The sequence below is a fragment of the Solea senegalensis genome, linkage group LG15 (assembly GCF_019176455.1).
Source record: "Solea senegalensis isolate Sse05_10M linkage group LG15, IFAPA_SoseM_1, whole genome shotgun sequence".
Classification (NCBI taxonomy): Eukaryota; Metazoa; Chordata; class Actinopteri; order Pleuronectiformes; family Soleidae; genus Solea; species Solea senegalensis.
The window spans coordinates 17,840,466-17,855,354 of NC_058035.1; the positions used below are offsets into that span (position 1 = coordinate 17,840,466).

Sequence of the window (14,889 nt, forward strand, 5' to 3'; positions counted from 1 at the left end):
TGTGAAAAGAGCAATTTCACATGTGCTTTCTTTTATGGCGGGAGCAATGGCATTGTTGATCAGAGGCAATGAGACTGAACAGCAGCACAGCATGTGCCGCCACACTGAGTGTGCTTTGTGTCTCATGGTCCAGTAACAGTAAACCGTGCAAATCCTTTAAATTAAAGCCAATAAACCGATCAGTGAAGTACATCAAACGCTCATGTTCGTGTTTCCATCAGTTAAACTTCCCTCATCCCTCTCCCCCCTCGGTTGTATCTTCTTCTGTTGTCTCTTTTGGGTCATTATTGTCATAAGGTGTCAGGTTTCTGTTTTCCACGAGTATTTTATTGTGAAATTTCTTATAAATGGTCTGCCACTATATTTTTTTTCCCCAAAATAAAAGACAGGAGTTCAGTCATTTATCTCTTTATAGTTGAACAGACTTGCCTGGCACACTGAAAGCAATTTTTATGAGGATGATAGTTTTAGCATTAAATCATAAAACACAATACGCATTTGGCAGACAGTACAGACAATTTATGTGAACGCAAGTATGTGTCAAGTATTTCCAGTTAGGACATGTGAGATATACAACCTTATCGAAAACAGATGTGTCCTAAAATGAGTTAAGTCTTTGATATCAACTAGTATGTTTTCTTGTTTCAATTTATGGATCTCTCTGTAAAAGTGTAGCGTTTCATTCTGAGCATTATTTACAACTATGTCCCAGGTTACTGGACGATTGTGATTTTTCTAACATGCGACTAAAGGATTGATACAAGATGATGAGGTCAAAAGACATAGATTCAATTTTTTTTTTTTTCTGGAAGTGTTACAACACATCTCGGTCTTCCCTACAGAATTTCGCCTCTGCAGTTTTTTTCCAAGGCAGCCATGTTGGCCTCACTGATCATGCCAGTTGATGTTAGAGATGTTAGGAATCTTGGAGCACAGCGTCTCTCTTATCAACTAGAACCTCACCACCTCCTCGCCTATCCTGGGGTGAAGAAAGAACCCCAGCCTCCCTCTCAGTCCATCATTCATTCATACTCCTCCTCTCCCTGATCATCAGCTTCTTCATCTTCATCCGTCTGTTCTGGAACCAGATTTTGACCTGTCTCTCTGTTAGATTTAAGAGTCCTGCCACCTCCAGGCGCCGGTCCCTGGTCAGATACATGTTGTAGAGGAACTCCTTCTCCAGCTCCAGGGTCTGGTGTTTGGTGTATGGACACCTCTTCTTCCGGGTTGACTTGGCATGGATCCAGCTGGCTGATGGATTTTCTGCAGAAGAAGGAGAAGAGACATTCCAGTAATGTCACTTTGAAATTCCAAGGATAAATTTATTATACTTCTGCTTTTGTGCCACAAAGAAAATGCATAATATTATTTAAAAAAAACATAGCAAAACAACACATTCCAGCTTTACCCTCCCTTCATTTTTATAACCCTATAATCTGATATCGTGTTAACTTATATCTATGTTTTTGTTCAGGTGAAAATGCTTTTAGGAGAACAGCAAACACACAAAGCTGCATGCAGACTACACAGTCTACATCTCTGTCTGGGTTCAGTGCTGATGAACAGCCAGACAGAGCCTCATTTCTAGAATTATTAAACTGCAGTTGGGGAGGGATATTTAGACCTTTGAGTGATGTGAAATGTTTTATTGGCCACTTAAAAAAAGTAAAGCATCCACCAAGCTGTGAAATTATAGCTAGAGAGACCGCCAGCAAGACAGCAACAAGTATTTGGTTTGGTAGAGACACATACACTCACTGCTTTCAAACACTGAGGGTGGGGGGGTGGAGCCAGTCCCTATTTATTATTCATCTATTATGGAGTGGATTTCAGGTTGACCAAGAATGAATACATCTCTAGTTTAAATATATTACCAAAACAGTATACTGTATAAAAGTGCATCATTTGTCTTACTCAGGTTCACATTTTAACAATAAAGCAAACATTAACAAAGTCATATACTGTAATGTGAGGATGGAAATTGTTCCAACATAAGGTAACAAGTAATATCATAGTAAAAAAAAATTGTGAAATTCCATTGTAAATGTTATTACTATTGTTGTTGGCCTAGCTGCACCTTGTTTTTTTATAATTCAAATTTCCCAAAACTAAAATGTAATAAATAATAACAATAACAACAACACTGATAATAAAAAGAATAATGATAATACTACGAACAATAATAATAATAACAATAATAGTAAAAATTAAAACAACAACAATAATAATAATAATAACAATAATAATTGCCTAAACGTTTAAGAGATACTTCATGTTAACATGCACATCTTGAAATTAATTATTGAGGATTTAAAATAGACCTGCGTAACAAGTTGGGTTTTTTTTAGATTATTTTTCCAAATAACTTTGGAGTATTTATTGTTGAAATAAACAAATAAAAAATAAATAAACTCACCCTAGTTTACTTCCTGCACAAGTTCAATCAACAGAGATGCAGTGCAGGTCTCTACCTGCGTTTTCCCTTTAGTGACAAATTGCTTAATAACAGCAATAGCACCTTAATTATTTTAATGGACAATAAAGTTTTATATTTTACAGTTTACAAGACATTTATAGGCCTATAAAAGTCACACACACTTACTTAGGCCGCATTCTCCCTCTCGTTTACACACTGACACGCTCACAGAAACACACACACTCACAGCAGCACACACACACACACTCACACACCTGTGTAATGCCACTTTTTGGGCGCTAATAAACATTCATGAGTTTGGGAGCTTCTTTCTGTCCTTACCCGGGTCAAACTGCTGCTGTGTTTTCCTGTCCTCGTCCTCTTTCTTGGGCTCGGTCTTCCTCCCCAGCTCTTCCACGGTTCCGAGCCGCTCGAGGACCACCTCAGCCGGGCTGGCGAAGCTGGGATCCCCGGGGCTGTCGTGTGGCGGCGGTGAGTTCTCGGGTTTGACCGCCTCGTACCTGGAGCTCGGAGTGGAGAGGTCACCCTGAGCGGACAGACACCCGGGGAAAGTGGTCGGTGTTTGTGACAGAGCGGCGTCCGTGCTGGGAGTCACTCCCTCCCAGCAGCGGACGAACCTGCTCTCCGGAGCTGCCGAGGATGCGAGGTGTTCGGCGGCGTGGCTCTGCGTCTGTGCGCCGTAGTAGGGGTGGTGATGGCTGAGGAGGTGATGCGGATGAAAAAGACCCGGGATGGAGGCGCCGGGGGCGGACTGCAGCTGTGGGGAAGGAGATGAAGAGGAAGTCGATGTGTTTGTCCAAGGGGAAAAGCCATTTAAACTGGTTTGTTTGTTGGAAAAATGTGAAAAATCCGGAATGTGTGAGCCGGGGGTCCCCTCCTCCTCCTCCTCCGTTCCCCGGGCTGACTTTGCGCAGCCAGCCGTCGAACCCTGCAAGCTTCCCGGGATGAAATGTGCACCGTACGGCTCCTCGGTCTGAAGCCCCATCATGGAATAATAATTCGTTAGCGACATGTTTATTTTATTATTTCAATAAAAAGACACTTAAGTGCGACTGTAAAACGTTAGATGGGCTGGTATAGTGGCTTACATCCTCCCCTAAAATGGTAGTAATTTTTTTCCTGCCCTTACCTTCTCCTCGGCTGCCCATTGGTTACACTGTGGACCACATGGTTAGACTGTATTTACCCAGTATGGGAAATAAATCAAATCATTCTTTTGTCTTCAGAAACGCGATAGAAGGCCCACAGGACTGTTGCCAGATGGAGCTGAATGTAGCAGATATGTACATATGTTTTTAAAAAAAAACTGGGGACGCGAACCACAGTTTTACAAGCGAAATAAAAAAAAAAAAGTGGCAAAGAGCCGTTTATGAACTCGTTGGAGGAGAGAGTGAGAGAAATCTAATTCCTGCCAAACCACTGTCTCGGTATAGGTCCACAAAATGAGTGGCTTCCACTACATTTGTAATTAGTGAGTGAAATTCTTTTTCTGGCACGTCTTAGGACGCAATATAGTGTGATTCTCCAAAAAAGTCAGGAGAAAAATCTCAAAGAAAGCAATGGCTGACTTCAGTTTGCATCTGCCTGTGTCTGATATCTCTTTGTTTCAGCCGCCTTGTCATTTATTTATTATTTTATTTATTTATTACTCGTTGACCTATATCCTACTGCTCAAATGAAAAAAAAAATCCCATTTATCTATCTATATATCTATTTATCTATCGTTGCATTATTTAATCAGTAGCCTCACTGAATATTTTTTGAAAAATTTGAATGAAAAGAAATTGCTCTTTCAAAACCTCTTCTCCAGTGTCTGTGTTGGTGAAAGTGATCGTCCAATGGTCGAGGACACAGACAGACTTTCTTCCTTTGGGTTAAAGAAAAAAAGAGTCTCAACCTTCTAACGTAGACCTTGATCGCTGCCTCCTTGCGCCATCTGCTGGAGGAATGAGTTCAGAATCCAGAGGGAATCCCACAGTCCCAAAACTATTTGCTTATTTGACCTGAGTACTTCCATTTCATGCTACATTATGCTCACCACCTTTCAAAATGGTGGCATTGTATCTCCTCTTTTTTATTTTATTTTATTGCTCCATCACATATAGTTAGAAGCTTTATACAGTGAAAGCCATTTCTTGTAAAACTGCTGCTTCTTTTCTGGCACACACAATGTCCTTTTTGTTGAGTCTCTCAGTTGTAATTGAATCACTGTCAGGGCTTTTTGAATTATTTCTTATTAAATGCTACATATTTTCACTGTAGTTTCACATGTTTTCTAAAGTTGTCTAATTCAACAATGCAGAGTCCAAGTCCAATTACATACATCAAAATTCAACAATCAATTATTTTATTTGTACTAGTATTATTATTATTATTATTATCTGCATTGTTGAATTAGACTGTTAAAATATGTTAAACTACAGTGAAAATATTAAATAAGCACAGATAGTGATTCATTTATAACTGAAAGACTCAACAAAAATAAATTCACCTATTCAACAAATAAATACTCCCCCATTCTGGATGTTCTCTCCATTAAAAAACAAACACACAATAGGAATAACACCATAAATATTTAATTTGTGAATTTCTCTGTGAGATGAATAAAGTATCTATCCAACTATCGATCTAAATATAGTATAAATTTAAATTTAATTTGGCTCAGTATTTAAATATACCCAATTTCATGTAAGTGACATAAAGAAGGGTGGGTGTTCTGTTCCATGCAACATTGATGTTGAATATTGCACATTTTCCTTATTGGATAAAACAAATCTAATAACGTCTCCTGCTTCAGCCCTTGTCCACTTTTCAGCACAAGTATTTAGGATGCTAACCCACACAACCAGTGTTGCTGGACACTTTAATGCCTTTTTATTTACCACATGATCAAGTTAGTATAACCACTGGCAACGAGTTTGGGAAATAAAATAAATAAAGACATGAATCAACAGCCATGATTGAATCTAGCCAGACCTGAAGGGTTTCAGGTATAAGTCTGTGACTGAGCGAAAGCTTCTGTGAGTCGCCTTTAGGTGGCGGTGTCATCATGGCTGCTCTTTGAGAGTCTGAAATGTTTGCAGTGTGAAAGTCATGCAGACTTGCCATATAAATTTATAGGACGGGCTATAAGAGGAAATGGAAAGACTCCAGCAGCATTTGCCATGAGCAGAGGCCGGCGAGCATTACGAAAAGCAATTAGTTTATGAATGCATTTACCACTATTACTTTGACTGTTACATTACTGCTGTTCCTGCTGCAGCTTCACTGTTTTTAGTGAAAGGATCTAGAGCTAGGCTGCTGTGGGCACATTTGTGAGAATTGAATGTATATTCAAAATTATCTTTTTATTCCGGCAACTGTATTATCATTAATTATCTTTCCTTCCCTTGTGAGTGGCTCACAGCAGGAGTCACATTGGTGATATTAATTATATAATAAACTATTTATTATGTAGAGCTCACTAATACTAAATGACAGGGTGTTCCATTTTTTTCCATTTTATTCTATGCACTGAAAAAAGGCAATGGTTAAGTTTTTCAATGTAGGCTAATAATACTGCATTTGAATATATTATTGTATTGCATGTGCTGTTAATGCTACATCTACTATATGCTAATTGAGTCTGAAGACACTATCAGTACTGCAGTGTCGTGCTGCAGCTGTCACTGTTTCTCCTCCCACTGAAAATGCTGCTGCTGATAATATAATCCTACACATTCTCACTCCTGCGAAGCAATAACTGCATAAATGCCATTGCTACTTCTTTTAATATGTGCGAGACAAGGCTACTGTATTGTACTTTCTTCATTACGTGTGTGTTACTGCAATGCACATTGCTTTAAGAATTTAAAAAGAAAAATGTAAAGGTAAATTCAGAAACAATAGCACATGAAACAACATGCTCAGGGGACAAACAGGCTTGTCGTCTAGTTTATTGTGGGCCATTAGGGTGAATGCCTTTAGTTCCAACCAGAAACACAAGCTCTCCTTTCATCTCCCCGTCTTTCTTGACGTCACACGCACACAAACAGACACACACTCGTGCACTGTCCCACTCACACACACAGGGGACTTGAGTGAATGTGTGAGACAAAGAAAGAGGGAGCAAGAGACAGCAGACCGTCTGTATTGCCCCAATAAAAGTCATTGAGGAAATGGTGGTTGTGACGGTGTGGTGTGTTGTGGTTACGCTGCGGTTCAAGGTTCACCAGCAGCCTTGGACTCACTGTTTTCTGCTGTCTGGGCCCATGTTGTTCAAAGTCTGGGTCGAGATCCCAGTGTGGAAAAGAAAAAAGAGAGAAAGAGAGGGATGACCACAACACAGAGAACCTCCTTTCTCTGCTTTTTCTTATTTCCACCTCAAGTTTGACACTCTCTATTTTTTTTTACTGTGGCAACATTACATTTTGTAGCATTTTATAGCATAGTAACCAGAAGGCATAATAACCTGCTTTTCCATTTGTGCGAGTGTGTTTACGATTTTGGGCCACGGCTATCTAAAATGTAGGCCTATTTAAATGTGCTTCTGGGCGTACTGTTTTTTTTGGTTGCACATGGAAGTGATCACACATGACATTCATTTCATTTTATTGCTATATTAACATCACCCTGTATATGGCTTCAGATGGCACTGTACACTTTCATGAGCTGTATATGCCCATTTTTTGTCTAAATATATCCTTTTTCATTGATTTGAAAACCATCTAAACTGATTTGTGCCTTTCTCGGTGTGATGGTATAATCAATTATAAAGATTTTACCCCTAATTTAGGATCACACATAAGTTTGTCAAATATTGTAATATAGGTACATTTTTAAGTGATTGTGTAATGAAGTACAATAAATATTTGATGCATAGATAGATAGATAGATAGATAGATAGATAGATAGATAGATAGATAGATAGATAGATAGATAGATAGATAGATAGATAGATGCAGCAGTGCAAATAAACAAAATAACAACAAAAACCACTGACATGTATATAAGGGGCTACTGTACATTTGCGTTTGATGTTTCCCTGTTTACATTTTTCAAAGAATGTACACAATGATGGTCACATCTCAGTATTTACAGAACATGACAGCCAAAGGCAGAGAGAGACTATTCATTTCTTCACAGTGAGCCACATGACTTCAGAGAGATGATGAGTCCAAGTAAGGCCAATTTTAAACACTTTCTTGATTCACTGTCAAGAGAGGTATGAGACTGGTTGTTTCAAAGGTTGTTTAAAAAAGTCTCTGATGCTGTAACAGGGTCTAAACCTGAGATTGTGAGTTCTGTACTGGAGTAGTTTGTTTGTTCCCCCCCCTATTGGCCTGCATATGTGACTGGAATGAAACGACGTTTGCAGGGTCGTCCCTTTGGGAATGTGCTCATCCATCCGTCAGAAAAGGTGGTATTGTGTGTAGTACTGCAGTCTTTCTCGTTTCAGTTTCTTCTCTTTCATTCTTCTGTTCTGGAACCAGATTTTCACCTGTCTTTAAAAGGGCACAGCACACAAAAGGACGTGCTATTATTCCTTATCATGCGGTTATAGAAGAGTTACTTCTATACTGTATAAGACATGAGCATGCAGGGACATATAAAACAGAATTGCAGGATTGATTTTCTAAAAAACAAATATTTGTTGGTGGAAAAAAAAAACGTTTTCAAAAATTCAATTCATTTTCTATCCAATGGTGAATTGATATTTTCATTTTAAACAGTCTAGCATGGTGAAAAATACTTTTACGGTGATATGAATCAAATATACACATAAAGTCAGAAAAAGCCACATTATGGGCGGCGGAGCCACAAAACATTTAATGGCTTTTGCATGAAAATGACATGGTAATTTTATAGCTCTCACCTATTTGATTCATCGTCTAACTATAGCAGATATAACTGATTATGCCACTGAATTAGTCCGAGTTCTGCCAAGATGAATATGTCTAAGCTTTGTTAACATTGTGTTTTCTCCTAGCAGATAAAAAAAATAAGAAGAATATCTTCTTTAGTGTTTGTAAAATAACACATGAAGGCTATGGCTGCTGCATTTGGCACTGCTGCAGTGTATAAGATTTTAATGAGTGTTTCACTGCAGCCATAGGCTTAAAGGGCCTAAATAACACCTGGTGAACATGTATCACTTTAATATAAACACTAATAATATTACAACATGCACACACCGATCTGTCAGGAACAGAAGGCGGGACAGCTGCATCCGTCTGTCTTTGTTGATGTAAATGTTGAAGAGAAACTCTCTCTCCAGCTCTCTGATCTGCTGCTTGGAGTAAGGACAGCGTTTCTTCCTCTTTAGTGAAGACTCTGTTGAGACAAAGTAAAAAAGACAATGCAGTCAATACCTGAAATGGAAGAATATTACTATACTCACACTTACATGATATAAAAAGGTCAAGTATATAATAAGCACATAACAAAATCTAGTCATTGGAGAAAAGGTCAGATGTCTTCCAAACATCCAACACATCAGCAACACATTTAAAACTGACCCACAAATTAGATTGAATTAATTGAACGTTTGAATTAAAAATGTGAATGTCAAGGTCCAAGTTGAAACAATGAGTTCAAAAACCCTACTGTGATCTGCAGTAAACACAATGCTCTTACACATGCTAATTTTAGCCTCCTTTTTTTCTCGTGCATTTCTTTTGATTTTCATGCATTTCTTCAGTTACAGAGGGAAAAAAATGAACATGGCCCCACAGGCATGGTTGTGACATCTTCACATTCCATCAGCCATGCAAATGAAATTACAACAAACAAACAGGGATAACATTTGGAATTTTAAGTAACGTTATTGCTTAAATTGATTACAATATAACATATTTACCAGCACAATTGCAGCGGTAGAATTAGTACATTTGCAGAATACATAATCAAACATAAAAAAGGAAAATATTCTGTAGAATTATTTTAAATCCTGTTTATTTTAAGCAAATTTACTCCTACTTCTTCCTATAGTTTGTAATTTTGTAATTTCCAAAAAAATTGCTGTTACAACATTCGTTACCTTTGTACACTGGAGCGCTGTGACGAAAGAATTTCCCGCAAGGGATTAATAAAGTATTTTCTATTCTATTCTATTCTATTCTATTCTAAATTGTATTTGTAAACGTGTCATATAAGATTGAATAAAGGCATAATAAATAAAGGTTTTAAGTATAGAAGCAAAAGGGCCACCGGAAATCTTTTAGTTTTTAATTGATGATGTGAAATCAATATAACGGGTTTTATTTTTGAGAATGACCTTGATCTAATTAAGACTAAAATGAAGACCAACGATGGGCGAGTGGATAAAGAATAGTTAGGTCTGACTCGTCACTGAAAATAAATTAAGTGAGTTTGTGTTAAACCGTAGTCGATACTTTAGGCCTCAATCGCAGGGTTTAGGACTTCTTTAATGATAGAAAAAAACCACAGGAATGTAATATTTTTTGTTGATATAACAGACTATTTTTTATAGATAATGACTCAGTTGTATAAATGTTATCCTATGTCTAGTCAGGACTCCACACACTGTTGGATTAACTACATTTATTAATACTAATGTGAAAACAATCACTCTCATTGTCTTATTAAAACAATGACTTCCACTTACTCTGTGTTCCGCTGGATGATGATGGCGCCTCCTCCTCCTCCTCCTCGTCCTCCTCCACGTCCTCCTTCCCCGCCAGCGGTGACTCCGACACCGGCCTCACCTCGCCGCTCTCCCCGCTGCTGGCGCTCAAACATTCGGTCCTATTCTTCGCCTCTTTTTCACGCTGGTCCCCTGCTGCGTTTACCGTTTTCGGGCTCCTTGATTCGTCCGTGTAGTCGGTAAACTTGTCGAACAGCGGCAGCAGGAGTGTACCGCCTCGGCCTGCCGCCGGGAAGAAGAGATGTGACTCCGGGTTGTAGGTCGTGTATCTGCAGTGGAAGCTGCGCGGGTTACCTCCGGCAAACGCCTGTGCGTGAAAACGGGGGGCAGACGCTCCGTAGACCGCCCCGCCACCCAAAAAGCAGTCCTTACTGCCTTTGAATATGGCTTCCGAAGGAGATGGGATTCCCTGGTACTCGTGATAAACAGCTTCTGCAGACAGGTTGAAGCAGGGCGGCGGTGGAGAGGTGATGGGCCGGTTGGACTGGTAGAAAGTCCACTTGGCCGCAGCTGCAGGAGGAAGAGGAGGAGGAGGAGGATACTGTTGCTGCTGCTGCTGCTGCTGCAGAGGCTCATGATAGCAGCAGCCCCGGTACTCCGACAGTCTCCTCACTGATGCGTTATTGTGCTCCAACAAAGCGCTGCCAGTCTCCGGTAAAAACGGTGACGCGACGGAGCCAAAGTCAGACTTTGACGGGAACGTGCAGCTCGGTAAATACATAACACGATTTCAAATTTAACAAGCTGTTATTTGGTCGGCGTCCAAACGATGTCTAACCCTGGTGTATCTATTTCCACACGAGGGGCAGGGAACCCCACACAGTCATAAAATCAACCTATAAACTTCATGTAAACTTAGCTCTGCACTGAAGCACTGGAAGTTTAAGGTGTGTGTACGATATAAATAAAACAAACAAAAACTCCTAGCACCTCGTTTCTTCATTGGACCCCACGACCACAGTGGAAGCTGCTCTCAGTTTCCTTTAAGTGAGGAAAACATTGTCTTTGACCTTGTGCCTGCTCAAACTGAGTCTACTGAGAACAATTAACTCGACGTAAAGGCTGTGCTGCATGTTTTTGTAGTCGGGCCATGTCAAATATAAGCCGTGCCAAGCTACACACACACACACTCACACACACACATACTATAAATATACACCACATGCATGCAGACACAAGCCTGTAAGACAAATGAAAGTCCACACACACACACACACTATATATACATATATATCCTATAAATATACACACATGTATGCAGATACACAAACAATGCAAACACATGCAGTATACAAATATACACACATAACACATATACACAGTTTGTACACACACAAACACTCTTTTACACATGCTCACACACACACACACATGCAAAACCACATGAAAATACTGCAGTTTTTTAGAAATCTACATCTAAAATATTTCTAAAAAAAACACACAAATACATTAAATTGTGATGAAATGAAAAACTAAAGCTTGCAGGGAAAGTAGGAATCCGTCATCTTCAGACATTTATGTATACGTGCTAAAGAAACACATCCCTCTGGCATGTTGATTGATGATCTACATGTGTGTATACATGCCATAAGATTTAATGGATAAGCTTAGAAAAGCTTAGCCCAGTGTTCCAAAGCTAATTTCCAAGAGCCTAAAAGGATAGTGGACACAAACAGGTCATACTAAAAGCTGGAAAGCCCATTAGAGCGTTGTTGATGGAGGCCTGTAAGCTTTAACGTCCTTGGCTGAACAGAAAAAGCATTTTTAAGGGGTTTCTATCCTCTAGAAAGATGCTTCTTTGTCTCTATGTGGCCAGGCCGAGGCCATTTAAAGGAAAACATCTCAACAACTGAGCTTTAATAGGAAATATGCTGCTCTGTCTCAGATTTGTGTCCTCTTTTTTGGAAAAAAATGTGGCTTTGCTTGCATTGTTGTGTCCTTTTGGACATTCTACATATTCTACAAACACCAATATAATAAGGTCTTTTGTAGAAAAGAAAAATAAATCTGTGTGAGGAATCTTGAAAAACCTTTTGACTTTGTATAAAAGTCAAAGCCGACATGTTATGGAATCCCAGTGTTGCCTCAAAATTGTATCTTTAGCATCAAAAGTGCTGTGTTGTATAGTTTTTACTCGAGTTATCGTGCTATACACAAGACATAACTGATTTAAGCAAAGTATTTAAACCATTATAAGTCTTGAGATCAGTATTGTAAACAGTGATACATAAATATAGAAAGATTGTGCATGCAGTGATTAAAAATTAAGAGTTGAAATTCATGAAATCAATCTGTATATATCTACCTTTGTATCTATTTTTATTATGTTTTGATTTCTATCTCCTTCTCCAGCAGTAAATCATTCTCCTGTCTTGTAAGTTTAGTATACAGTAGCAACAGTAGCACAGCCAACACTTGTAATAAACAAGTAGCTGACCAGTAGAAACAGAATTAGTCAAGCCAGTCTTTCTCAGATTACATCTCTGACATTTTCCTATGAAGTGCATTATTTAAGACCTCTGTAAAAAGGGGAGAGAAAAAAACCCGTGCTGAAGGGGATTTTTTTCCCCCCAGTTATTTATTGCCTAATGCATATATGTGTGAAATCAAAAGATACTTCCCATGTCATGCATTCACTCATCATGATGGCATTTCACAGAAACGCATGTGTTACCCTGCTGGAAAGGTCAGTGGCTCTTTAATGCCTTGAGTTTTTTATTTTTGTCTTTTGACGTATACTTGCTGTATATATTAGTCTGACGCACCCTTTAATCAGCTGCTGATATCATTAGTGTTGTGTGAACTGAAGTGACTGCAGGACCAGAAAGGGATGACTCACTGAGGTTGTTCAAGGCCTTTGAGGATGCATGTGCCACACTGGTCTCCAAGAAAATGTTGCTATTTACTTTTTCCACAAATGGGAAACATCACATTTGCAGCAATAAATGTCTAACGTTTTGGCAAATGGTTACATCAACGTGGCATGTCAACATATATAGTGATATAGTTCGTAGTTCACATCGTGGGCCAGGTGGAGGGTTTAGTAGTGGTCACACAGTGGGTGAGAGTGAGGTGTCCACTAAGCAGCAGACCACAAGTTGACACGTCCTCCACAACACAGCGTGTTTTAATTGATTGTAATGTGATGATTACATCCTTGTGAGTTTTACTTTGAAACTTGTGTCACATTGTGTTTGTATTTGAAGACAATCTTGATTCCTGTACAGTTACAGCCTTAACCAGCTGAGGAAATTGCCAACACCACTGTCACTCTCATTTATTTTATGCCAGAAATGCCACAAGCCTTAGAAACACTATCACGACGTATAGACTTATATGTGATCTAATACAAAGACTGATATTGTTATTCAAAAATATCCACCAGCCAAGTTCTCATCTGAGCAAAAGTATGGTACAGCTGGCTCATCATATAGACATCAAACATAAAAAACAATAAAAAAGACAATATAAACTACAGCACAGTGTGTACGTATGTAAACATATAAAAGACATTCCTTTACAAATTGTACAGAAAGATAATTTAGTAATGGAAATGTGAGTATGTGGTTTGCAGACACATAATACAGTTTATTGTTTTTTTCTTTTGTGTATTAGTATTTTTTTTTATTGCTGCTTTTATCTGAATTTCTCCTGCTTCTTTCTCTTCTCCTTCCAACTTTTCAATTTTCCCCTATTGTACCTTTTAACAATGGCAACATGCGATCCTATAGCAACTGGGTTGTGCACACACACACACGCACACACACACACACACGCATGCACACACACGAAGGTTTGTGCAGCTATTTTCTGAGGACACTGCATTGACTTCCGTTCATTTGCACAGCCTCAACAAAGCCTTATCCCTAACCTTCACCATAACCACTTAAAGCCGAATACAAAGCGTAACCAATGCAAATCAAACTCAACTTAACCAGTTCCTCAGAAATGAGGACCTGCTTCTTCAGGATCAGGTTTTGGTCTCCATGAGGACTACTAAGGTCGGTGTTTATGCCAGAAAAGGTCCTAAGAGGTTAAAAATACAAAAACACAAACTCACACAGACACACACAAACAAAGGTATGTGTAACTATTCTTCTTAGGTCACTCCATTGACTTCTATTCATTTAAACAGACTAGACCTCTGCCTCATTAGACCTAGGTTCTAGTTCTCACTGAGGACTACTAGTCCTGACAAAGTCAGTGTTTATGCCAGAAACACACACGTACTCACACTCACATACACACACACACACACACACACACACACAAGTACGACGACAATGTATTTGATACTTAAAGTCACAATTTATAGACAAATGTCAGGCTGCTGCCACAAGGAGGAAACAGGGAAAACCCACCCTTCTCCTGCATAGAGCTTTAGGCTCAACCATCACAGCAAAGTCCATAAATATCATCAATAATCATCTGTACTTCACAAACCATAATTATTCATGCCAGAGGAAATTATACCTGCACAACTGAGGTTATAATTTCCCTTTTAACATGCTGCAGGAATGCACTATAAAAAAGACTGCCCTCCTGCCCTTAGCAAAGACAATTAATGATATATACCTGACCGCAGTCAAGTAGCAGAGTGCAAAATTCTATATTTAATGATCATTTTAATCATTATTGACTTCTAAATGCAGATAGATAAATATCCTAATGAAAGTACTGTCATTTTGTCTCTAGCTATTTTCTTTACAGCTGACATCAAAGCTCCTGCCGCAGCATTGCTGGATATCCCCTACCCTTACATGCAAACCAAGAATACTTTTATTTCCCCTTGTGTCACTACAGGAAC

At 39.0% G+C, this 14,889-nt stretch overlaps 2 protein-coding genes across 2 annotated transcripts in view; one reads left to right on the forward strand and one right to left on the reverse strand.

The window, feature by feature from the left end:
• Positions 1 to 14,889, forward strand: part of lnpk (lunapark, ER junction formation factor) — a 58,922-nt gene that overhangs the window by 22,369 nt on the left and 21,664 nt on the right. The window lies entirely within an intron of this gene.
• On the reverse strand, positions 793 to 4,091 carry LOC122781411 (homeobox protein Hox-D9b-like). Its single transcript, XM_044045040.1, has 2 exons — positions 2,759 to 4,091; positions 793 to 1,263 (listed from the first exon to the last, which is right to left on the reverse strand). The coding sequence occupies exons 1-2, from the start codon at positions 3,447 to 3,449 to the stop codon at positions 1,019 to 1,021; spliced, it is 936 nt and encodes a 311-aa protein (XP_043900975.1). The 5' UTR covers positions 3,450 to 4,091; the 3' UTR covers positions 793 to 1,018.